Below are 27,360 nucleotides of genomic sequence, written 5' to 3' on the forward strand. Positions count from 1 at the left end.
CTAAGTTTCTTATATAAAATTTATTTTCTAGGAGAATGCATAGAAGGGCTGCGGGAAAATGACTACCTTCTGATTCATTCGTGCCGTCAGTGGACCACCATCACTGCCCATAGCTTGGAGGAGGGGCACTATGTCATTGGGCCAAAGATAGAGATTCCGGTACATTATGCAGGTAAAGCTCCTTTCAAGAGACAAGAAACAGCTAATGAAGGGTACTTGAATATGCTAATTTTCTCCTCCACAGTGAGAAAATAGGAATTGTCTGTAAACTAGAGGGTATAATGACTTAGAAAAAGATGAACGAAACACTTTGGTTATTTTATCAGTGAAAGCTCAGATTCATTTTGTCATAGGCATTTCTAATTAATGCATGTAGTTAAGCGTGGATTCTTAAGCACAGATTCTTATTAGATATTTATAAAATGAAATTGGTACAGACACAAAGATCATCTCTGGAATGACAGTCCATATGCGTAGCCAGCCTCTGAACACCAGTATCTGAATAAACCTGAGCACGATTTGTGATGTCATGGTTTCACAAGATACCATTTCACAAACAAGCATTGTGGTCTGGTTTTAAAAGTATTGGATTGAAAGGTCAGATACCTGAACATGTCCCTCTTTGCAAGGAAGCGTTTAGAATATAGGCAGCAGAGGTGACCTCACTGCTTAGTTAAATCAGGGTAATAGCAACCTTCTTGCCTCCGTTGGAACTCCATTCAGTGTAACAGTGTCATTAAACTAATTTTTATTAAGGGCTTTCTAAGTACCAGCACTGTTCTAGGAGTTTATGATACATCTAGTAGCTTGAATCCACTTTCAATAGTGGCGGCTTACAAATGCAGTTTTTAAAAAACGTTATGTATATATATTTCCTATACTTTCTTCTGGTGCTTATAGTTCATTATGTGAAGGATCTTGACTTTTTCTCTACTCTTGTTAATTTTTCAAAAGTCTCTAGCAGGACACTGTAATGGATTAGCTATAAATTGTATAGCCCTAGACTGCCATCATGTTTTTGAGTGACTCCTCTACATTGCCCAGAGAGTTGTCTGTTTGGAAAAGAGACCTTGCTCTATCCCCACTGTCTAGAACAGCAGCAAATGGTACGTGTTCAGTAAATATTTTTTGGATGAATGAATGGTTTGGTCCCCCTTTTATTCCTAGGAGTCTTCATTGCTAGATATGACCTAGAGATCACTAAACTTCTCAAAATCCTTCTTATTCCAGAAAAATTATAAGAAAGAATTTCTCTTGCCTGAAACCCTGTCCTGGAATTCTCTTGCCCAGCTGTAGGAGTAGACTTCATAGAAAAAGGAGGAACATATAGCTACAGAAAGTATTATGACTGTGAGATTGGGAGCCAGGCCAAAGGGGCAGAGAATGAGACAGACCCTCCACCTGCCCAGTCTCTCCTGCCAGTGGTCCCACAACAGGTGAGATCCATGCTAGTTTTAGCAGAACCCAAATTCTGTCCCTTGTGGAAAACGAGAAGGAAGGTGTAAGATTGTGATTCAAATGTATGATTTTACCTAATCTGCTGTGTTCTTCTTTTAGTAGATTGAGTTTTAGTCTTTCCCCCAAACCCATTGCTCTGTGACGTCGTTCATCCCAAATGCATGCTGTCATTTGATCAGTTACTCAGATCTCTTTGGAGACTCCGTATGCCACCAGTCTCTTTGACTTACTGCTCAAAGCCCTTGTAGGGGCTGGTTCTAGTGCATTTCTTCAAACTTACCTTTTCTACTCTGAAGAGTGAGCCTTCCACTCTAGCTAGATTAGTCACCTCACTGTGTCCTGGATATCCTGAGTACTTTTCCATTTACACCATTCCCCGGCCGGAGTTGCCTTCCTTGGCCATGCTTTTATCAGAGCCTGTCATTGCGTCAGGAGGGTGCATGTACCCCCGACTGTCGCCATATGGTCTTCGATGTACTTACCGTGTATCACATTCATTTAACACACGTCCTCAGGCTTCGTTCAGTTACCTTTTCCTACAAGCACACACATCTTCACTTGCCAGCTGCACTGTATACTTCCTTAACAAGTGAAACCAATTCTAAAAACCTTTGTGAGTCCTTAGGATCTGTACACAAAAGATACAGTTCTTTATGGCTGCAGATGCTTCACCTAGGGATCTCAAACTTGGCTGTACATTGGAATCACCTGGGGAGCTTTCAAAATGACTGATGCCCAGTTCCCATGTCCAAGGTTCTGGTAATTGGTTTTGAGTGTGGGCTGAGCATTAGGATTTTAATAGCTCCTCTTGTATGTAGTTAAATTATGCAGCCAAGGCTGGGAATCCTTTATTCTGGAATGGGCATTCACAGTGCCAGATGATAAGATTTCCCAAAACACCTGCAAATATTTGCAAATGTTTTATTGTTCTGAACATTTTTTTAAATAGACATTCACCTTCCACCGGGATAAAAGATATGGTATGTTCAACAGCTTACTCTTTATCTGCAGGGAGAATGATAGTACACTTAATTGGGAAACCCCAGGCCGTGTATTGCAAATGATACTTTTTTTTTTTTAAGTAAAATTGAGGTCCCAAAACTAAAAGGAAACATGAACACTAAGACTATACCACTTTACATGAAAAGAAAGAAAATATATTAAAGGAAGAAAAACTTGAAATAGAACTGTCTTAGTCAGTTCAAGCTGCTATAACAAGATACCATAGACTGGATAGATCATAAACAAAAGAAATTTATTTCTTGAGAAGTCCAAGATCAAGGTGCCAGTAGATCCAGTGTCTGGTGAGAACCCAATTTTCTGGTTTGCAGATGGTCATTTTCTTGCTGTGTCCTCACAAGTTAGAGAGAGAGAGAGAGAGAACAATCATCCTTCTCAAGTCTGTTCTTATAAGGGCACTAATATCATTCATGAGGACTCCACCCTCATGACCTAATTATTTCCTGAAGGCCGCACCTCCAAATTCCATTACATTGGGGATTTAGGCTTCAGCATCTGATTTTGGGAGGATGTAAACATTCAGTCTATAGCAAGCAACCTATGGTTTATGAGACATTTGATAAGATTATGTCAAAGAGCATCCTAGGGGATATTTTATTTCAAAGAATTTATTATCAGGTCCAGCCTTTGGAAGAAAGAGTATAAAGTAAATTGTGGAGACTAAAAATATCGTTTATGTCTCTGGTTTATTAGTGTTCTAATTTTAATTCGTAGAAGAAACCCTTATTCATGCATGTTGTACTAATTTGTTGTAATTTCATTTAGGTTAAGAGTCATCACTCATTCTTTGAGGAAAATTAATAAATAATAATTAAATATGTTTAACATAGTAATAAAATCTACCAGCTTTGTAATCAGCCTACTTGGATTCCTGGTTCTGCCACTTACTGTCTGTATTTGGGCAAGTTACTAAACCTCTCTGAATCTTAGTTTCCTCATCTGTAAAGTGGGGATAACTATAGTACCTTTCTCTTCAGCTAGTTGTGAAGATTTAACGAGGTAATGCAAGTGAAACACCTTTCTGAGCGCTTACTAATTCCAGGTGCTCCATAGTGTTAATGGTGGTGATTATGGTAATGATAGCAGTAAAATGTTTCTAAAGATTTAACTGTTTATTTTGAAGTACAGATTACAAGTTGAATTACTTTTCTGCTCATTAAAGCAGGCTGAATACTGATCCCCTCAATGTTGTTTTGGCTGCTGGGTTTTTTTTTTGTTGTTTTAAACTTTTTACTTTGAGGCTGCAATCGTATGATATATTCCTTTATACTATTTACCCATTTTTACCATCATTTGCCATGTTTGTTGTATTCTTTTTCTCCATCTCTTTCTCTGCACACACACACACACACACACACACACACGCCCATATTATTTATTTATCCCGAATCATTGGAGAGCAGACAGCACACATCCCCCTTAGACTTCATTATGTATTTCTTAAGAACAAGGATATCTTCTTATGTAACCACAGTACTGTTAGCAAATTCAGGACATTTAATACTTTTATCTAATCTACGGTCCATGTTCCAGTTTTGTCACTTGTCCCAATAATATTTTTTCCCTCTAGGACAGCATCTGGTCTGGGACCCCTTATTGTATTTCCCTATCATGTCTCTTTAGTCTCCTTTAATCTGGGAAAGTTCCTTATCCTTCCCCTTATCCTTCCTTCCTTATGTGTTTTATGACTTTTTTTTTTTTTTTTGGCTGCGTTGGGTCTTCGTTGCTGTGCGCGGGCTTTCTCTAGTTGCTGCGAGTGGGGGCTACTCTTCGTCGTGGCACGCGGGCTTCTCATTGTGGTGGCTTCTCTTGTGGAGCACAGGCTCTAGGTGCGTGGGCTTCAGTAGTTGTGGCACACGGGCTCAGTGGTTGTGGCTCGTGGGCTCTAGAGCTCATGCTCAGTAGTTGTGGCACACGGGCTTAGTTGCTCTGCAGCATGTGGGATCTTCCGGACCAGGGCTCGAACCCGTGTCCCCTGCATTGGCAGACGGATTCTTAACCACTGCACCACGAGGGAAGTCCCTATTACATTTTTGAAGAATATAGGCAAGTTGTTTTATAGAGTAGCCCTCAATTTGGGTTCCCCAGGCTGTTCATGATTAGATCGAGATTATGCACTTTGGGCTGGTTGTGTCCTCCTCAGGGAATCACATCTAGAGACATGGGATGTCCCTTTGCCCCTTATTGGTGACATTGATGTTGATCACTTGGTTAAGGTGTTGTCTGATTTCTCTGCTTACCATGCTTTGTGTTACTGGGAAATTTGAAAGAAGGTTCTATGAGATTCTGTAGGTATCTTATTCCTTCTCTAACTCCCCCCCTTCTTTTGTTGAGCAGCTATTGATGTTTCCTGTCTGATTCAATTTTTACTTTGGAGGTGGCAAAACAGTGCATTTCTAACTTAACTCCATCATTCCTTCTTATATGTGTTGTCATTCTACTGTAAGGAAGAGCTGTTCCTTCCCTCCCATTGTTCAGTTAGTTACCTTTTATTATCAGCATGAAATTATGGATTCTTCCTTCAGGAAGGGGGTCAAAATATCTTCCTGTCCTTGTTTATTTTGATGCTCAAATTGTCTCATATTTTGCCATTTGGGTACAAGCTGGCCCATCTATCTTTATGACATGCCCCCTTTTCCTTATTTTCTGGTATAGGTAGCAACCATTCTCAGTTAGTGTACCGTTTTCATCAGGGCCACTGCACTGTCCTATTCCAGGCAACGCTCCTTACTTTGTGGTCTCTGTAAATGGTGCCTCTTGGAGTTGTGCAGTGCACGGCCTAGGCAGTCGTACCCAGCTCTGTTCACATATATTCTGGAAAGTTGTGAAACTCAGCATTTTTAGAAAATCACAATTCAGAGTGCCTTTCCCATATTTTTTATTAGAGATTTTCATGAAATTCCTCATGTGAAAAGAAATAATTTCATAAAATTTTCAGAAAAGAGAAATATGACTTATGAAGTCCTTATCAGAATTATACTCTGATGTGGTGGTAATAAGAATCGCCTTACTCTGAATTCTGAAATTACTAGATGTGCTTTGAGAAAAAAAATAAAGACTTCACTCATTCTGACAAAATAATTTTTTTATTTGGGATAAAAGGAATTTTCTTGGTTTAACAAACAATTGATTCCGAGAGAGAGAATGTGTTCAGTCAGCATCAGCATCGCATATTTTGCTAACAGCAGGGAAACAACTCAAGAAGAATTGGCATAGTGTTTAGAAAAATGCAGCTTTCAGACAACTTTTAGTCAAAAGGTATCATAGATCAGTTTTATCTAAACTCTAACTTCTTGGTGCTACCGAAGGGGCAAAGATTTCCTAAGGAATGTACAACACAGAATTCGGAATTTTTCTTCATTCTGTGTACTCAGACCATCTAAACTCCTGCCTGGCACTGCATCAGACACTGCTAACTCACCCTGCACGCTTCCTGACTTGTTAAACAAACAAACAAACAAAAAAAATCTATTTTTAAAAATTAGAAAAGGGAACCTAGTGCAACTTAATTATAGCCAACAGTTTGTAAAGATGAACGATTTCCATTTTACAATTCACGTTTCTGTTCATCAAATTCCTTGTGTCTCTGCAGCTCAGAGCGGTGAAGCTCGCGCATATCGCTTACACTAAAGCATGTGTCTCAGGGTTTATGCTGAACCCTTCTAGGGCCTTAAACCTAATTTGGTATTCACAATTTGACATTTTGTCCTTTAAAACTAATATAAACTTCAGGCTCCACAAAAAGCTGGATACGCCGTTGCCTCTGGAATTTTATTTGCCCTTTTAAGCTCCAAGTTTCCAACCTGTAAAATGAAGTTTTACCTTAGAAAATGTCGTGAAGATTCTCTGAGATCTAATTTGTGTAACTGACTCAACACTGTCCCCGTCACGAGATGAGTACTAAATAATGTTACCTCCTCGTTATCACCTCTGTCGTGAAAACCAGAAAAAGCTCTCTCTAGAGACACAGCTCTGAGAAATCAAATGAATCAGAAGGAGAGGTGCCTGTACCCGTGATCCACCACTTGGGGAAGTAGTGGAATTCCGACCGGGTTTAGGAAAATTTAAATCGTTTGACGGCGTGCATGGTGTCATCATCAGCGAACAGATTGCTACTTGAATATAAACATCTGAGATAAACTCCAGCCACGTTTGGCTTCTATTTTTAAATTCTCATCCTCCTGCAAATCTGGTGAATCTTTAACAAGCTAAAATGATCTCAGTACTGCCCTCCTAGCTACAGTATGTACAGAAATAGGTAACAGTGGAGCCCAAGGTTGGTTAGACTTGCTTATGAAATCTGCAAGGCCCTTCTCAGCAAGCACCTGCATTTATATCAGCAGTACCTGCTTTTAAAAATGTAGGATGTGCAGTGTCTGTCTCTCGGGCAAAATTTTAGTAATGTGGTATTCTAACATAACCTTGAATTGTAATTACTGAACAAAAGGAAATGTCGAAACAAGCTGATTTTATTCTCCTGGGTTGTGAGTTTAATTAGCGTGAATCATCTGTTTACAAAAGTAACTACTTTTGTAGAACATCTTGTGTACTTTCTCTATTACATGGGATAAAGCTTATGTGATAAAATGGAAAGTAACCAAATGGTCTTTTAGAAAGTCCTCAGGACCAATATAGTATGCCAAGGAACATTATCCCAACCAGTTTTGCCAGTAATAAATATTAGCTATCTAAGAAATAACCATTTTTCATAATTGAATCTTTAGGTCACAGATAGCAATAACTCAGATTTATGTAGTGCTTAGTATTCTCTTGTTAACTCAGCATTTTACTTGTACTTCTTCATGTAGCTTTCACAACAAACTCATGAGGCAGGTTCTGTTATTATCTGAATTTGTGCACAAGTGCAAACCGAGGTTCAAAGATGTTAAGGATCTTGTAATATTACACAGCTAATAGGTGTGATTTGAACCCTGGATATGCAGCTCCAGAACCTGATTCCCTCACCACAATTCTCTGGAAAGTGCTAGAAGGCACTTCGCACAAGGAAGACATTCTAACCATCACAGAGAAGAGAGATCTGTTAGAATTTGCTGGTGAATTGAGTAAAGCTTTTGCTTTTCTTTCCTTTCACGCACAGCTCCCCACTTGTAATCTGACTCTAGGGGAAAACTAAGGAAACATATATTTCTCTTGACCTTTTCCAGATTCATAAGTCATCTGCGTACAGGTGACATTCCCATTTCTAAGTAAATTACAGGAAGGAGCAAAGACAGAAGAGCTTCCAGGAGAGCCTGTGGGAGATCGAGAGGATGCTGTGGGAACCTGGGGGCCTTCCTATCCAAGTCTGGAGGCCGGGGGAGAAGGTCTTTTAAGTGCAACTGAGGAAACTGGTGATATTCAAAAGGACAGATTCGGTGAATAAATGGCAGGAAAATTAGACTTCACCAGGGGATTAAAAATGAATGGAAGGTGAGACAGCAACACAGATCAACTGTGTGTGTCAGTGTAGTAAAGAAAAGCTAAGGAAGAGGACATAGGAGTGAAAGGCTTCTAATATTCATTTTTTAAGAATAATGGAGTCGGAAGCATCTTTCTCAGCTGGGGGGATGACTCAGAAGAGAAAAGGGGGGAAACTAATTAAGTAACGTAATAGCCTGGTGTCTGGGAAATTGTCTCTGCCATTGATTTCCACCAGGGGCGTTGTTACCCTCTCCCTCTCTACTTCTTTGTTTCATGATGTAGTTGGTGTATCTACTGTAACATAGTGTTTGTGGTCAGAGGTCGGATGAATTGTATCTTTCACATTTGGGTATTCACCCAGATGTTTAAACTCAAAACAAAGGTAAAGAACTTATGTAAGCATCTACCTTTGATGGAAGAATGACTGGAGGACTGTCGCCAGCCTTTGGTATAGATTTCTAGTTTCACTTCTAAATGCTTAAGTATAATACCCCCAAGGAAATTTGAATATGAATGATATTCATGATGAGATGATTCTAGGGAATTATCTTGATTTTGTTAAGTATTGTTAGGTATGATACTAGTATTACAGTTTTGAAGGAAAACATCCTTATTTTTTAGAGACATAACTGAATTATTTAGGGGAGGGGAATATGATTATCATTTATAAAATACTTCGAAAACAAACAGATCAACATAGACAAATATTGGGCAGGCTGTTAAAGTTGTTCAGTCTAGGTGAAGGGTAGATGGTACAGTATTCATTTTCTGTATGTTTTGAAAATTTTTGTAATAAGGAAAAAAATTGACTCTGACGGCAACCAACAGCAAAGTTAATTGTCGTGTATAACTCTTCAGTGGTATTCTTACCAAAACCACTTCTGCCTCAATCCTTGAATCCTACTTATAGTCTTAGTAAGTTGTTCTGTTCCAGTGTCAAGTGTGGAAATAGCCCAGTGAAAGGTGAACTCGGAAAGAAATGATTCTGTTTTCACCACATGGTGCAACCATCCCAGCTTAGCAGCTACCTATGGAGACTTGATTGCTCCCAGCCTGGCCGGTTCCCAGGGGCTGACCCAGTTGGTGGTAGTGATTTAAGTATAAAGAGGGAAGGAGGTGTGTGTGTGTATGATTTGGAAAGAAAGGAAATTCTTTTTTATTAGTTTCTCCTTAAAATAAGAGCTTTATGGGAGAAATGGAAAGGGGGAATATGAGTAAATACAGGGAAAGTTATTTGGTGTCACACTGTGGCTTTTCTTTTTTTAAAACATTTAAAAAATTTTATGTATGTATGGCTGTGTTGGGTCTTCGTTGCTCCACGCAGGCTTTCTCTAGTTGAGGCGAGTGGGGGCTACTCTTTGTTGCGGTGCGCAGGCTTATTGCAGTGGCTTCTCTTGTTGTGGATCACGGGCTCTAGGCGCGCGGGCTTCAGTAGTTGCGGCACGTGGGCTCTAGAGCGCAGGCTCAGTAGTTGTGGCGCACGGGCTTAGTTGCTCCGCGGCATGTGGGATCTTCCCAGACCAGGGCTCGAACCCGTGTCCCCTGCCTTGGCAGGCCGATTCTTAACCACTGCACCTGTGTGTCTTTTCTTGATCTATAAACGCTGGTAAAACAACGTTCATAAAAATTTGAGAATCCCTCGATTGCTGTTTTCACATTTTGGCCTGTTTACTCTCAGAATCCTTGAAAATCACACACTGCATCTACAACAGAAACTCTAGGATCCAAAACATAAAACAAAAACTCTGGTACGAAAACAGGGATGGTGTTTGGGGTTCAAAACTCCAAGGCTGTTGTTTTCTAATTTTTTTTTCTACTTCTCTGTCAGTACTGAATGGAAAGTTGGTACTTGAAAGGGATAACTCCAGCTTGAGTCTAATTTAACCTATGAGATAATGTGATTAACATCAGGTGGAAAGTTTGAACAAGCTGCCTGTAACCACACTGTTAATGGGGTGTTTATAACATGGGTGGGGATGGGTTCGTCTCACTTCATAATTTGATTTCCATGTTGGATTTGTACCTACGAGAGGTGGTGTGACCTTTTAAAATGTTCCCTTTCAGCTTTTAGGGATTGCTTTGAGTTTTTTTTTCTTTGCGGAAAACAGACTTCTATGTTCCAAAACTGATCGCAATGCCGGTAAGTCTTCCTGAAGTCACTTCCCTCCATTTCTTAGAATTGGAATCACTTACCTTTATGACTCACCCTCCAGGGTAGTGGTGTGCTGGTCTTCTGTTAAACCGCTTACCCAGCTGCGTAGTTGTCAGGAGGACTTGTCCACAGGAAAACGACAGACCACGTGTACCATGCGAACTTTTCTGACATTTAGGGCAAGAGGATAGATGATTCAGACACTCGCATATGTGCTTTTCTGGAAGGTATACATTACCAAGGCCTCCAACCTGTTAGGACTGGTTTACAGAACATCATGGGGTTTGTCCCTAAGAGTGAGTCAAGCCAGTGAGTGAGTGTGAGACCAGCAAGAAACACAAAGCTTTTATCTTCTAGACGTTAAAAATCGTTGTAGGTAAATGAAATGCAGAGGGCGCATCAGTGTTTGAAATAGTCCATGTCTCCCCTCGTGTCATTTGCATCCCATGAGCTTAATACCCAGTGGCAGCTGTGTCTTTCCATACAGCCCTTCACACCATTTCATCACCCCAGCTTTCTTACTTGTAGTAATGAAGCCAGTCACCCAGGGAGGGAATTTCAGCCCTCCATCACCTCATGCCCTTTCCTCTTTGCCCCTGAAAGTAATTGTGTGCCAAGTCTTATTGATGCCATCCCCACTGTCCCTGCCAAAGCTGCTTCCCCTATCCAACCTGCTTTCACTGGGTCTCTGAAGACCCGAGTGCCTCCTTTCCAGCCCCCATCAGTCAGGTTATTTTTTCTCAACTAGAGCTGTTATTTCACCACCTGCCGGGACGTGTCAGAGGTGTCCTCCAGGTGGGTGCAGACTGTCGTCTAATCAGGGCCCTTCTGAGGGCTGACATCCATTCAACTCTAAGAGCATGCTCTCCGGTACACACCCCTCTGGGCGCCAGCCCCACTGGCCTGTTTGTTGTTCCCCAGATGGGCCCCACCCACCCTGCCTCACTCTGTGCTGTTTCTAGTCCTTGGACGGCTCGCACATCAGTCACCCCCCAGCTATGAGATCCTACCTCATACACCACCTCCCCTCAAGAAGCTTTTCTCAATTTTCCACAACGTGTGTATAGATAAGGTCCTTCCTGTTTGGAATCCCTATAATACTTTGTGCTCAAGAGTGTTTATGTCTTGCTTTTATTCTCCTCCCTACTGAAGGCTCCTTGAGGACAGTCCTGTCTCTCACAGAATCTAGAACAGGCTTGGATAATTTAAGAGCTCACTAAATATTTTTGAGCGAACTGAACCTGAGTCATCTTTAAAGAATGAACATTTTTTTCAGTCGGTTTACAAAGATGCCTGAGAATGCCTGGAGAACAGTCTGGTTCCCTTTTCCCTTGAAGCAGGCAAGTGTAGCTCTAAGCCCCTCCATGGATAGTAAGGGAGATAGATGATCATGATGCTGTGATAGAAGTGCAAACTGTTGAATAAGGAGAGAGCAGTTCTGTCAGGGAGTGGGAGGTGAGGGTCCTCAGGTGACCATGGCAGGAAAGGGAGTCTAGACCAAGTGCCAGATTGAGCAAAGGTTTGGATTATGGGCAATAGTGAAGATAATTTAAATGGTTAGTGGGTTAGAGGGGGAAGGATTATTTAGGAAATAAGTTTTGAAAACCAGCTTGGAACAAATGTAAAGAGATTCAAATTCTAGGATGAATTATGGGAAGAGTAATCTCTATGCCTTGTGGGCATCCCTCCTAATCTGTGTCTCAAAAAGATTACAGGAGGCCACCACCTCCCATGCTGAGCCAGAATGGACGATGAGAAATCAGAGAAACAGGATAGGAAGTTGTTGAAATAACCTGATGAAAGATAATGAAGACCTGACCTAGGCTGGGGGAAGTGCTGATGAGGTAAAAGTTGATATCTAGATGCAGGGGACAAGGAAAAAGGAGAGAAAGATAATTCTGAGATTTTTTTTTTTTTTGGTCCAGTTTTTAAGGAAACAGACTTTTGTTTTTAACCTCCCAGGCATAGGCCTTAGCTCGTGGACTCTTTTTCCTAATGGCTTTCATTTATTTCTGCCATTTTCTTTTTTGCTAAAACATTCTTTGCCCTTAAAATAAATGTTGTCAACAAAATAAATGTCAAGTTCTTCCTAGAAAGAAGTAGAGGAAAGAAGTAGAGTAGGAAAGTAAAGATTCAGATTTCTTTTAAAATGCTTTTGTGATCTTGTTGGGACACTCAGGGCCTTCCAGTAGAAGTTTCACATCATCTCAGGTACTTAGACTTCTTGATTGGCAAGAATGTGCTTATCCTTTTAGTTCTTGAGCCTGCCAGGTACATCAGAGATAGGAGTTCCATAGAAAAAATGTGTTTGGAGTAAGGCATCAGGTGATATGAGGGGAAAAAAAATATACAAAAATCTCAAGGACTAAAAGATTGATACCATAAAGATTTAACAGTTTTGCCTATATCTGGCAATTACTTATTTCCTACATCCAGTAGGAATTCTTTGTTCTATGTGTCAAACTAGGAAAGTTTGATGAATTGAATGAAATAGTCCAGTCGTATATTTTCAGTGCTTATGATAAAGACATTCCTCTGTGAAGAAGAACATGTGTGTTTTGTAGGTTGACTCGTTAAGATCAAAACATCTGTTATGGAATCTGTCACAATTCTTAATAACTCTGTTACTTTCTTTATTTAAGAAAAATAATGTTTGTTTTCTTTAACATAGACCAGTGGTTTTCAACCAAGTTTGAGCAGGCAAGTTGCTCAACCAAGTTGAGAGTTTGTACCCACCTCCCCTTCCCCAGCACATTTGGCAATATCGAGAGACGTTTTTGGCTGTTGCAACGTGGGGAGGGGGGCTATTGTGACCCGGTGAGTAGAAACCAAGGATGCTGCTTACCATCCTATAATGCCCAGGACAGCCAGCACTACAGAGATGTCTGTGGTGCCGAGATGGAGAATCCCAGATAACAATAATAATGTTATTATTACGCTGTGTGATCAAAAAATATTTTATGCTGTGTTATCAATCTCATTTTGCACAGAGGCTGCCAGGCAGACATTGTCTAGAAAAAAGTATCAGAGTTGATTTCTAAAACATAACAAGCTGTTTCCCAGACTGAAAAAAACATGTTAAACAGTTTGTGAACAGACATCACATTCTGCACACACTGCCTGAGACTGACAGCAACCATGTGTGTCATGGCAGAAAAATTCAGGGGGCAGCAAAGGAGCAATCCCCTTTCATTGCAGAGCTTTGTTTATCCTCTAGGACTACCCTGGCCCCTTCCTTCTCCCTTTATCTTCTCCCTTTATATATATATTAAAAAAAAGAAAAAGGTGTATGTATCTGTAAATGCCTAGAATAAACAGATTTTAAAAGAATTAAAACAACATTATAAAACCTGGTTTCCCTACTTCAGATTGAAGTATCTATCTACATAATGTATGGTTCTTCAGATACTGTTGAAATTGAGAATTTTACATGTTGTATCTGTGCGGGTCAAGACCTGCCCCCCCCCCGCCCCGCCCCACAATAGAAGTGTAGCATCATTTCTCTTGTATTGTTCTATCTTCTCCTTTCCCATTTTAACAAAGTTCAGGTAACTGAACAGGGAGTCCAAATCTAGCAAGGAGAGGCTGCATTGAAGCAGTGCTGCTGCAGGTCTGTGGATCTGTTCAGACGTTGATTGAATAATGGAACACACACGCAACGCTGGGCAGTGGGCACAGAGGGTGGAGGGAGGAGGGCAGCGGAGGGAGTGGTAGCACGTAGGACCCGCGACAGTGAGTAGCCGGGAGCACCTACTGAGTGGGGGCCAGGCCTGTATCCCACAGAGCCATGATTTCATTTCATGGTAGAGACTGTCCCCTTCCAGATGAAGAAACCAAGGCTTTGGGATCTTAGCCAAGGTCCTCCTGTCAATAGGTAGGAGGAGTCAAGATTGAAACCCAGAGCCATCCAACCGCGAAGCCTACCCACTCCGCCTGCAGCCTGCCTGCCTGCCTGCCACGGGGGCCAGATCACAAAGTTTTCTGATGGGCCTTCTGGGTTTGGGTTGCACCTCGTCAGCATGAGCTCACTCCCATGATTTTATATTTGTGTTTTAGAGATAACCCTTTGGTAGCAGGTGGGGACAGCCCTTGGCGACTAGCGTAAGTAAGGCGGAAGCAGCAAATAACACAGCCCATTGCTCCCAGGGCTACTCTCGAGTCTTTCAGGGGCAGGCCGGGTGAATCATGAAGAGAAGGATATTATCTCAAGGATGAGAAAGCATTTCGATTGGGGCTGTAATTATTTGTTCTGTTTTTCCACCTTTCCTTTACCTGGCGCCCTCTTGTCAGCCAGTATGCCCTGGCTGGTAATATGCTTCTGCCCATCTAGCTCCCATCCTTATGCTCATCTAGCAGGAAAAGCTCACAAATTCGAGGGCATTTTGTTCCTCCTCCCTGCAGAAAGGCCTTCTTTGTGTTCCCAAGGTGTAAACGAGCTGGGGAAAGAGCAGTCCTTTGGAGCAACACCCCCATGTCTGGATTAACAGGGCAAACAAGTAGGGAAACGTAAAAAATAAAGGCACTTAAACTGTACTACAGAATTCCTGGCATAGATCACTTCACTTCACCTCGGCCCCACTCTCCTGAACACACACATATATGCACAGTGTTTCATAGCGAGTGTGTCTTTTTTGTGAGGTAGTGGAAGGAAGATCAGGTGATGATGCATTTTACCTGTTGCAGGAACCATTAGGAAACTATATTCTCTTTGATGTTCGGTTCTGGTGCGTTTCTGTGTGGCGACTGTAGAGCATGTTGCTGTGTAGAGAGACGATGTCACTAGTGCCGCCGGTGTCCAGTCATCTCCATCCACTGTCTTCATGCTTGACCAGCTGGGCACTCTAGACCTTGAACGACATTGAGGTGGGAGGAGCCACCTTGGGTCAGCTCTGGTTCCTGGCAGACTCAAGGTCATTGCCTCCTGCCTTATGGCAAAAACCAACAACAGTACAGAGTCAGGAACACGATGAGGGTTCCTACTTTCACCTCTTCTCTTCTGTGGCTGTCTCAGTCCATTCGGGTCACTATAACAGAGTACTACACACTGGATGGCTTATGAACAGCAGAAATTTACTTCTCACAGTTGTGGAAATGGAGAAGTCCAAGGTCATTATGCCAGCATGGTTGGGTTCTGGGGAAGCCCGCTTCTGGGTTGCAGGCGGCTGACTTCTTGCTGTGTCCACTCGTGGTGGAAGGGGCTACAGAGCTCTGTGGGGTCTCTCTTATGAGAGCACTAATCTCATTCATGACGGTCCCCCTTCATGACCTAAGCGCCTCCCAGATGCCCCACCTCCTAATACCATCACACAGGCTTAGGATTTCAGCGTATAAATTGGGGAGGGGAGACACATTTCAGTCCATAGCAGTGGCCTAACAACTTGAATTTTTCTCCCCAACTAGAGTTCGTACTCTACCAAAATGACAATGTAGAGAGGAAGTTCATTGATCTGGCTCAGCTTCTTAGGGGCTATGTGATCGTTTCTGTATGTTGCCTAACTTTCCTGTGCCTCAATTTCATCACTTATAAAATGGGGGAAATAATACCTATATATACTTGTTTTGAGGCTGAAATGAGCTTAGAACTCATGCTTAGAAGAGCATCTGGCGTATCCTAAGTACTGTATAAATGTTCTGTGCTGCTGTTACTGTGTAGTTGATGTAGTAAGACAAAAAAGGAAATGAGATTTCAGGCATTGGAAAGGAAGAGAAAAATATCATGATTGTCTTAGAAAATCCCAGTAAACCAACTGAACCAAAGATTATAATTAATATCAGCATTTAGTGGTCAGATACAAAGTTAGGTTATAAAATCAATAATGTTCTCTAATATACTAGAAATAGCCAAGTAGAAAATGTAATTTTTACACAGTAGTACAGAGCAACATCCAGAACACATTCTTGTTTCCCTTGTAAGGACCTTCACTTGATCTAAATGAAGATAGTTAAGCCTTGAGATGTCAACATATCTATTATTCCATGAGACAAGTGCTTCTTTGTTGGCATGTGAAAACATGTTAAATGTTCTGTATAGATTTGTTTTAATACTTAAAAATGGTCCTCCTGCCTTTACATGGAGGATCTTATTCCTCCAGAAATCTATTTTGGGATATCCTGAAGAGTTCAGACCATACTTTTAATTCAGTCATTTGTCTGAACATAATGAGACAGTTTTCTTTTTTTTTTTTTTTTTAAATAAATTTATTTATTTATTTATCTATTTTTGGCTGCGTTGGGTCTTCCTCACTGTGCGCCGGCTTTCTCTAGTTGCCACGATCTGAAGCTACTCTTGATTGCGGTGCATGGGCTTCTCACTGTGGTGATTTCTGTTGCGGAGCACGGGCTCTAGGCGCGCGGGCTTCAGTAGTTGTGGCTCACGGGCTCTGGAGCACAGGTTCAGCAGTTGTGGCACATGGGCTTAGTTACTCTGTGGCATGTGGGATCTTCCTGGACCAGGGCTCAAACCCGTGTCCCCTGCATTGGCAGGCAGATTCTCAACCACTGCGCCACCAGGGAAGTCCTGAGACAGTTTTCTTAAGATCATTGTCCAGATTTTTTTTTCAACTAAGTATATGCAAACCACCTGTTAGCAAGTAAGGTTCCTGGAAGTAAGGTTCCTGGCAATCTGTGTGTGACTGCACAGTGGCGATTATGGTAGTTCTTGCTCTGGAGTGGCCATATGAAGTCTTGACAAAAATCTATTGATCACTGTACAGACAAAAGTAGGTATAAATTGAAGAGCCAGGTATGTACCATTGTCTTTTTAAGTCTCTTCACTATTGGAATCATTTCCAAATCACTGGATCTAACTTCCAACCTTTGACTTTAATCAAATGATTTCCAGTTGGACTGCCTGTAGGGTGGGCAGGATATCTAGTGTGATATTGCTTTAGCTACATGAGACCTAATTCAAGGAAGAGATCACTCCAGTTGGCAGCTTTTGAATGGATTGGGTTTCTCAAGTGATTCTTGACTCAGTTTAATTGATCTGAATGAGTAAGATGCAAAGTCCCCCAAACTCAGATGAACCTGTGATAAAACCCACACAGCTTAGGAATTAGAATTGCATTTAGAATTGCTCTTTCAGGTATGCAGACTCTGAGGCAGCTGTGTGGGGTGGAATGGGTCTTAGACTTGGAGTCAGAAGTTGTAGATTCTGGTGTTGGCCTCTGCAATTTACATTATCAGCTCTGTAACCTCAAAAAGTGCCTTTATTCTTTCTCAGTTCCCAAGTTTTTAAAATAAGAATGTTTGTGAATGTTAAATATATTGAATATAGAAGCTTTGTAAACTATAATGAACTATCCCCTTGCAAAGCATTACTTTTAGTAGATCAAAATTTTCCTGGTTCTTCGTATACTTAGTACCTTCTTTAAGAACAAGTGGGTGTCTTTTGTGCTTAGAATAAATGGTACCTGACCTTCAGGCCATTCTGAATCCTCTCACCTTAAACTGTTGGAAGTACTTTTTCTTCTTGTAAGTTTCATAGCACTTTATTGAAACCATGTCTGGCACTTGAGTATACATGGCCTTTACATGTATCTGCTACTTTATTTTAGCTCTTAAAAATGGCATTGCAGTTATTTAATTATTTAATGCATTATTTATCTTTGCATTCTTCACAGTACCTTGAAGTGTGCCAGGTATGTAGAGATGCTTAAATGGTTGAACAGTTGGAGCTATAGTGTTTTGCTTGAATCTAAGGAAGGGTCTATCATAAGGTGCGTACTTGATTGTTATTATCAGTTTGGTTTAAGCTAGAGGTAAAACAGTATCGTATGGGCACATGCCATCAAAGAGGATATTACTTGCAAGGGAGGTGGAGAGTTAAGTCATGGAACCAAGAACACATAAACTTGCATCTAGAAAACCAACCTGCAAATTAAAGGAAGCACTCTAATTGTACAAAGCAAGAAATGGCGTGATAAGTAATGACTGAACACAATGTACAAAACTGACCAACTGCCCAGAAAAGGAATTATGACCATGTGATCTCACTTTACCTTCAGCCAAGCATCACCTTTCTAACATCTACTTGAATGTTCCTTATGCCTTTGAAGACCACGCTCGAAACATTTGATAAGAAATATGTAGTGTGAACCCTGGGTTCATATTCCTCAGTGGCAGCTGAAGCATTTCACATCAGGGAACTCAACCCAACCTTATCACCATTGTTTATGAAAGCTGCTGAAATCACATACTAGATTTTAAGCATCAAAGCTCCCAAACAGTGTATCGGCAAAAGGAATTCTGTTAAGTACATTCTTCATCAGTAAGAACTCTAGGTTTGCATAGTTTATTTGGTGTGGATATCAATGTGTTCATTTTGCCAGAAATTCTTATCTGTAGTTTTCTAAGGCCGTGAAGTCTAACGTGTGAAAATAATTGAACTTCCCATGACCAGACACCACTGATAGTAAATCTGGTTCACTTTAAAGCAGATGATGGAAAATTACCAGGTTCATATATCTCTGAAGGTTGGAAAACCAGTCAGGACTGACCTAGTGATCTTCTCATGGAAAGGCTGGTGGGCAGCTAGAGCACATCGTGTGACAGCTGTTCTATTTTGGCATCTTCTCCCAGATGCCTTATTTTCAGGTGGCTTTGCTTGTAAGGATATGCCCTGAAGAGCTGAGAAATGCATTTGTTTTCACTTTTTCTTATCAGTCTTCTTGGGAAAATGTGCAGGAAGAGAAAATAGAGATTTCTTTTTTTCTTTTGTAATTTGACCAAACCAAAAAAATGATACCAAGTAGATCGTTATCCTAAGTCCTCTTTATGTTGTATACCATTTTCCACTTGTTTCTGTGAGTGAAAGTGGATGAGGGCCACGGTGCCTGTGTGTTCTGTTGCTCCCTGGAGAACTCAGTCAGGGACACTTGGAAGCAGTGTGTCCAGCAGGAAGCACCCATTGCCGTCCCCTCTAATGCGTCCCCTGAAAAAGAACGTGTTGCTTTGGACTTGAGTTCTGCACAGTCTTGTTTAGTGCATCCCAGGATTCCGTTTATAACTGTGTCTGTTCCATGGTGGTAGAAAGACATCCCCTCTCCCCCCACCCCGCCCCCCCGCAAATGGAAGCTAGTTTTTACCTAAGTGGATAATATTTCCTTTTATTAAAACGTGGCCAGAAAGAGTTCTGTTTTGACATTATAAACGAGAATTCGGATTATCTTCCAGGTGTATGCGGCAATTGTGTGTGTCCCCTCCAGCTAGGCTATTTGACTGTTCAGTTTTTCATTCGCTAGTTAAAAATTAAAATTCAGATATTTATCTACTGTATCTAGGGAGATAGCATGAATGCTTTTAAATCTTTCTACTATATACAAGACTAGGGAGAGTGATTCATACAGAAAAGCTTTATCAAACATGTTCCTTCTGATAACTTCGAGGATAACTTCTATAGAAGGGAAATTGGCATCAGAACAGGGAGAGTCAGGGGTGAGGGTGAGAGGAGAGAGAGCTGTAACCAAATGAAGCTGCTTGGAAGCTGCGGTGTCTGGGTCCCTCCACTAAAAAAAACTTATACAGTACCCAGTTTTCTACAATAAAACCCTATGTCCTGCTCTCTTCTCTCAAAGTCTTTAGGGGCTGCCTTTTCTGTGTTACAGTTCCAACCTCTTGCCCCATTTCCTAGTAGAGCGAACCCCAAGCCAAACCCAGTGGCCATTCGGCTGACTGGGCCAGTTTAACCAGTATTCCCAGCTCTGTTGACATTGCAGCACCACACTAGAGAGCTTTGTGTGTTGTTCCTTCCGTGGTGGTGAGACAGAAGACAGGTGTGGAAGCCTCACAGGGTGGAACTTGCCCCTCTGATGACTCACTGGGTGCCACCCTCTGGGTGTATATTGTCAATACCCCCTTGCTAGGAGGTTGTCTGACCTCAGGGGTGGAGCTTCTGGGGCTTTCCTCATAAGGTTGCATGTTTAACCCGCTGGAAACTTTCCAAGTGGGTAATTGCTCTCCACCTTCTAAAATCAATGGATTGGGTGTGTCTGTTTCCTAGGCTGACTGTTCTATGTTAAATTTCTCAGAAGTAAGAAAGAGATTTGTTTTGTCAAAGAGTAGTGTGTGTCACATGGAGATGTTGGGTTTTAATTTAGAAGAAGGACTGTGCTTCTTTTATGAGTGTGCTTGTGATTCTGATAAAGAGTGGCTTAGGTGTAAAGATACAACTTGTCTTATTAGTACATCATAATTTCATAGACAGTAAATGTTGTTCCTTGTGTCTGTTGTGTTATTAGGTATGTGTATTTATGTACAGGCATAAGTCATTTTATTGCACTTCGCAGATAGTGCATTTTTTACAAATTGAAGGTTTGTGGCAACCTTGCGTTGAGCTAGTCTGTCAACACCATTTTTCCAGCAGCATCCTTTTTAAATTAAGGTATGTACATTGTTTTTTTAGACAATGCTAATGCACCCTTAATAGGTTGCAGTGTAGTGTAAAAATAACTTTCATATGCACTGGGAAACCAAAAAATGTGTGTGACTCTCTTTGTTGTGATATTTGCTTTATGGCAGTGGTCTGATATCTCTGAGGTATGTCTGTGTATATATGCCCCTGAGTGTGTGTGTGTGTGTGTGTGTGTGTGTGTGTGTTTACACAGACACACAGAGGAACGTGTGGAAAAAATGGTTACCAAAATGTCAGTGTTGGCTATCTCCAGGTGATTTAAACTGATTTAAAAAACAAACCAACCCAAGGGCTTCCCTGGTGGCACAGTGGTTAAGAATCCGCCTGCCAATGCAGGGGACACGGGTTCGAGCCCTGGCCCAGGAAGATCCCACATGCCGCGGAGCAGCTAAGCCCCTGTGCCACAACTACTGAGCCCACGTGCCACAACTACTGAAGCCCGCGCACCTAGAGCCCATGCTCCGCAGCAAGAGAAGCCACCGCAATGAGAAGCCTGCGCACCTCAACAAAGAGTAGCCCCTGCTCGCCACAACTAGAGAGAGCCCGTGCGCAGCAACAAAGACCCAACACAGCCAAAAATAAATAAATTTTTTTAAATAAATAAATAAATAAAAAACAAACCAACCCTAGATGCAAACTATTACATTTAGACTGGATAAACAACAAGGTCCTACTGTACAGCACAGGGAACTATATCCAATCTCCTGGGATAAACCTTATGGAGAAGATGATTTTTTAAAAAAATGTCTATATGTATATAACTGAGTCACTGTGCTGTACAGCAGAGATTGGCACAGCATGGTAAATCAATTATACTTCAATAAAGAAACAAATAAATAACCAACCAAAACCCCACCCTGAACCCTGCTTCTCCATCTGACAGCTCCTCAACCAAGTTTCTCTGCTCCTCACCTCTCCTTTGCCTCATACCCTGCTGTGGTCTGACTTTCGTTCTCATAACTTGGCCGCCATAGCTTTTACTAAGGTCCTTAGTGCATCCTGCTTTCTCCATCTCATGGGCGTTTTCCAGCCCTTTCCTTGCTGGACCTTTCTACCACATGTGAGGCTATTGTTTGTTTTTCTCCTTGACATCGTGGACTGCCAGGACATCACCACTTGCTCCCGGTTCCGAGCTCTGTCTCTCTGTGTCACCCGCCCCTTGGCACTCGGTGTCACCCAGACTGCCATCCTTGGCCCACTCAGCTCAGTGGAGCTCACTCTAAAGCTACCACCCGCCCTTAAACCTGCTCTTCTTCCTGTATCCTGTTTGGTGGCATCACCACCCAAGCCAGAAATCTGGGACTCTTCCCACGACTTCATCCCCCACATCCTGTGATGAAAAGTTCACTGATTCCATCTCCTCTGCGTATCAAATGTGTCCTTTTTTTGAGAACACATGTCTACTGCCCTAATTCAAACCCACTTCGTTTTTCATTTACAATGGCCTCTGAACTGCCTCCAGTTTTGTTCCCCTAAAATTCGCTACCCACACAGCAACCAGAAAGGTCCTTGATATTTAAGACGCATAGGATTTTTAATTTACACACCTTACACCTTTGCTTTAAATCTTTTCATGGATCCCCAGGCCAACAAGAGAAAGTCACTATGACAAATTAAGAGACTCTGACACTTAGGTCCTGCCTGCCCAGTTCTGCATTTGTATCGTTCCCACACCTGCCATGTTCTTCCTTTAGTCAGGCTCTCCTCTCCACCTAGAATGGTCATCCGTCATCCAGGAAGCCTCTGCTGGTCTTCTGGTGACCCTCTGTCTCTGACGTTGCATGACCACATTTATAATTGCCTTTCCCCCCCCAGTAGATCCTGAGTTCTTTGAGGGCAAGTACAGATATTCCTTCGTACCTCTAGTGCTTATCAGAAGATCTGGCGTGTAATAAGACAGTAAATCTTCGGATTAATGATGTGCCTATGTAGTTTGAATTGTTGATACGAATTAGGATATATAAAGATTGTCAACAGCAGATAGTTCATGCATAATCTTAGTGTTAGTGTTACCTTGGCTTCTATCACTGATCGCCAGCCTATGTGGTGAAGGTGAGGATAGTTGAGCTTGCGTGTTTTGAAGTGGCACACTTAATATTTAAGCTTCCCTTGTTGTATGTTTAATTTATTTTGAAATTTTGAATACAAGGGAAACAGAAATTTAGGAATCTTTAAAAGAGTGTGGCTTATAAATTGAGGAACATTGGTTTAAAGAAGTTCACAAAACATGACTGCAAATGTTGGGAGTCATGCCTGTAGTAAAAATTAGTCTTACGCTTTTATAAGCGTTGTCAATATAAACTAGTTACATTTACTTTAAAATTGCCACAGGGTAGTGTGTAAGCTGTCAGGCAGTGGAAACTTTCATAATTTTCTTCATCTAGAACGTAGATATAGATATAAATAGATAGATATCAAATCTTGTCTTAAGTACTTTCTGATGATGCTTATAGCAACTTACAGCTCAAAGGGAAGGGTTATCTTATTCATCCCCTAAATTTCACAGTTGAAGGGAATGAAAGACACACACATCCATATCCAGAGGGAAAGACACCAAAATGATAACTGTGTCAGAGTGATGTTGGAAGAATTCACTGATGTTATAGTTGATTTATTTTCTATTTACAAGATGTCCCATGAAGTGGTTTAGTTAATCAGGAAGAAATTAAATACAAAGTCTTTACTTTAAATGATACCTGACTCAACCCCTGCCCCCCAAAAAAAAAATTCTTGATGTTTTCAACTAAAAGTATTGTTTATTAGCAACCATAGAAATCATTCTCTCATTTTTAAAAACTCCATGGGGGCTTGAGATGTGTGTGTGTCTGTGTCTGTGTCTGTCTGTGTCTGTGTGTATTTAACGTGCAACAAATAACATTATCAACAAAGTGTTTGTTAGTGCTGAAAGTAGAAGGAAAGGGTTACAGATTAGTAAGCTTTAAAAACCTCTCTACAAGGCTGATTTCTAACTATCTCTTCTCTAAAATATGCCAAGAAATGTATTTAACATAAGCAGACTTCCAGTCATTTGGATCATTGTTCAAATGATGTGAAAGTTATTGATGTGAAAGTTATTCTGCATCATCTAAAAAGAAGCATATGGGCCCTGAAATGTGAATCCACATTTGGAATTCATTTTGTCTTTGACTCACTCATTCTCAGGATGTCTGATAACATGTAGTTGTGCCACAATATAGTCATCCTTAGAGCTTATGTGTGGGAAAGGCGGTACAATGAAAGTAACATTCGGATGCCGTTACAGTTCCGACCTGCCTTCTCGAGGAACAATGGTGTAGGTGTACCATTCAGACCAAGTGCAGACTAATGGTCCACTTTCAAAAAGGACAATTATTACATTTCATGTTGACTTCCCAAAGTGGATTTTTCCTTGGTTAGCGATATTTAAATGAAAGTGCTGAGCAGTAATGCCTTTTGTTTAATTTCACTGTTATTATTGATAGGGAACTAGATTTCTCAGATTCCTGATCAAAATGATGCAAAGTCTCGTTTTGAAAAGCCATATTTTTGTTGTATGTGTTTGGCGTGAGTGGAGGGGGAGGGAAAGGGGACGAGGAGAGGAAGAACCTGGGAATGAATGGGTCGGAGTGGCTGGGAGTGAGCTAGAAACATACCTAGGTCCAGGTTGTGAAGGGTCTTTATAGATCCACTTCCACTCACTAAACTTAATACTTTACCCACCTAGGACTTAGCACCAGGGTCTGCGGAGACTTTATGACCTTAATATATAAAAGATAGAGTTCCCGCAACCTAGAGGTTGTCAGTGAGGCAGTGGAACAGTGACGCAGAGTAGAAAAGGAGAATGCTGTTTTTACCAACTGAAGAAATATCGAGACCTCTCTTTTCAGTTCTACTGCGTGGCATTTTTGCCTGATTTTCCATGAAAATTACTTGACTGTCACCAACTGTGACACATTGCCAACGGATGTGAAGATCCACAGATTCATAGAAGTTCTGTCAGGTTTTGAAATAATAAAGAGCTCAGTTTTGATCACTGGTCCTTATTGGCAAGCGACATTGACTAAGCATTTTTCTCCCTGCGGAGGGGCAAGCACTGGTGATACAGTCAGTGAAACTACTCAGAATGATACTGTCATGGTGGATACATGTCGCTACACATTTGCCCAAACCTCTACAATGTGCGCCACCAAGAGTGAACCCTAAGCTATGGACTTCGGGTGATTATGATGTGTCGGTGTAGGTTCATCAGTTGTAATAAATGTCCCACTCTGGTGGGGATGTTGATAACGGGGGAGGCTGTCCTTGAGTGGGGGCAGGAGGTATTTGGGAAATCTCTCTGCTTCTCAGTTTTGCTGTGAACCTAAAACTGCTCTAGAAAAAAAAATATTTAAAAAAAAAATAGATGGATTTGTCAGGAGTGGGAGATTATTTTAAGAGTGAATACCTCATGTGTGTCATAGTCTTTGTGGCTCTGCTTTAAATCCCCCTTCCCTTCATTCCTCAAGCCCCAGATTAATGTCACCTCCCATGCACAACCTCGCCTGGCTCCCTGGGCAGTTAGTCATCCCTCCGGTGAGTGAGGTTGCTCTTCTCACTTCCACGTAGCCCTTCACTTTGAATGGTTATTCTGTTTCATCTGTGTCTCCCTGGCTTGCTCAGGAGTGGGACTAGACCCTGTTCATCATCCTTGTATCCCTAAAACCTAGGAGGGTGCCCAGCTTGGAAATGCTCAATAAAGAAAATAAAACAGAGCAAAATAAAATAAGATTTGGACTTCGGCAATGAGGAACTTATTGAGAGCTTGTTCTTCTTGTGTTTGTTTTATCAGAGAGGTCATCTGGAAACTAGGTGAAGAGTAAGAAGTGCCTCAAAGGAGAAGCATACATTCTGTAAATCATCGGAATTTGGGTTATCCCTAGATGTTATAAAATCAAATATCTTAGGAGAAGAAAAAGGCTTAGTCTGAGTCTTAGGATCAAAATGTCATCTTAGTCTAAAACAACCAGTTTATTGCCGCTGAATTTATAGTAGGGAAAAGCCTGCTCTTACCCATATCAGCTGGTATTATATGCATAAACATATCTACTAAGCAGTGTTCTTCTACCAGTCAGAAATCAGTATCTGATGTAAACCCTAAGCATTGTTGCTATTCGTTAAATTTTTTTTAATACGGTTTGAAAGCAGTAGTTGATCAGTTTTATTTAAATAGAGGCGATTTTCTTGGGCTTTGCTGCGAGGAAGGGATTTACATAGATATACTTTAAAAGAAAGTGAAGTGTTTACTGTTTTTGTTTGATGTGGGCTTTTTCTGTTGTTATTGCTGTTGGTTTTGTTTGACAGGAATCAGTTTGAAACTCTGAATGGCAAGGTTGTAAATTAAGAACGGTAGCACTGCTAGAAGGCATAAGGAAGGGCTTAGGGGAGATAAAGATGTTGTTCTTGTAGATTCTCAACTTGCCCTTGTCCATGAAGCTTAGCATCAGTAACTCCTCTCCATTTAAAAAAAAAAATTTTTTTTTTAAATAAAAAGTACTATTAGCCTTCAGAGTAGTTTTTTTTTTTTCGTTTGTTTGTTTGTTTTTAATGCAGGGTGTTCACTGTGAAGCTCTTGACCCTAATATAGTGATATTTGGTTTCTCAACCTTACATTTCACCTGTTGGCAATAAAAGCTGTATTATTACTGAGGACCTAAATTCCACCCACTGGTTTTTCCAGAATATTTGTAGGACTTTCTCAACCACTAAGAGCTGCCAACCCAGCTTTGGTATGTAGACCTCCCAGCTAGCCGGAAGCAAAATATAATTTAAATCACTCTTCTTTGTTGCATAACTGCCGGTTGACTCTGGTACTTAGTTTTCGTTAATGGCTTTAATCAAACTTTATCTCATGTTATGATGTAGTCATTAGACTTTCTTGTAAAAGTGGATGAAGAAGATGATTCAAAAGCTGCATTGGCCCAGCTTCCTAGTCTCCGTCCCTTTAGGTGTTTGAACGGATGGATCTGAGTGAATAAGAATGTTTCTCTATCATACACAGGTCCCTTCCTATTAAATATATATACATGTAATACACTTTAAAGACTTTTCTCTTTCTTAATTTCTCCTGGGGCAGCCTTTGCCATAACTTTATTTATAAATTCATTTGTGCAACACGCATTGGGCGAGGACTCTTCTATGCCAGGCAGTGTACCGGTCCCGGAAGCACACGCGAACCATCAGCCTGCCTGGAAGGAGCTTGCTTACTGTGTTGCACTGTAGCTAAAAAGTAGCACTAAAGAGGGAAACCCGAGGGGCCTCATAATCTAGAAGGCGCCCCGAACTGAACTGCGGTATAGTGGGTAGAACTACAGGGTGGTGTTCCTGCCGGGTCATGGGGTGGGGAGAGGAGAGAAGTGTTACAGGCAGGGAGAGAGAGCAGAATATTGCACTGAAATAAAATTATACGTTTGAAATGACTGGAGCCAACAATTTGAAAAAGGGAAAACGGAGAGGTGGCACTGAGCTGGTAAACAGGAGTCCAATTTGGAGGACCATGTATCATTTACTAAGGACTTTAAGCAACACCTAAGGAATATTATTTGAAGAGGTTTTGGACACACTCCACCACCTCCATAAATCCTCCCCTACCTAACAGTGGAATTGCTCATTTAACTTTTACTTAACCAGTGCATTACCTCCAGAGATTTAGCTCCTACTGAAGAAAAAAAAAAAAAAAAGCACACTTCCTTTGCATTATTTTAATGGCATTGCTTTCTTTCTAAGATTAGCGCTCAGAGGAAGGCCTTTTGATGAGCTGCTGGTAGCAGAGGGGGTAGATTACCAAGAAGTGATTGGAGCCTGAAGCGGGGGGATCCAAAATGAGACATGGGTGGGGTGAGGCTGGCCAGTGGGGGTAGGAACGAGTCAGGAAGTATGCGGT

The 27,360-nt window shown here is 41.3% G+C and overlaps 1 protein-coding gene across 5 annotated transcripts in view; it reads left to right on the forward strand.

Annotated features, from left to right (window-relative positions):
* The window catches only part of GAREM1 (GRB2 associated regulator of MAPK1 subtype 1), a gene marked incomplete at its 5' end in the record, with an annotated part of 210,356 nt that overhangs the window by 66,872 nt on the left and 116,124 nt on the right, over positions 1–27,360 (forward strand). For 2 of the 5 annotated variants that reach the window (XM_082416022.1, XM_082416023.1), the window contains one exon: positions 32–172. The exons of 1 other annotated variant lie outside the window; for it this stretch is intronic. In XM_082416022.1, coding sequence (XP_082272148.1) covers positions 32–172 — 141 coding nt within the window. Of the gene's footprint in view, positions 1–31; positions 173–1,242; positions 1,437–27,360 lie in introns of those variants that run through there. 2 more of the 5 variants (XM_082416029.1, XM_082416028.1) reach the window with 2 other exon arrangements.

Source organism: Balaenoptera physalus (assembly GCF_965194825.1).
Source record: "Balaenoptera physalus genome assembly, chromosome: 12".
Classification (NCBI taxonomy): domain Eukaryota; kingdom Metazoa; phylum Chordata; class Mammalia; order Artiodactyla; family Balaenopteridae; genus Balaenoptera; species Balaenoptera physalus.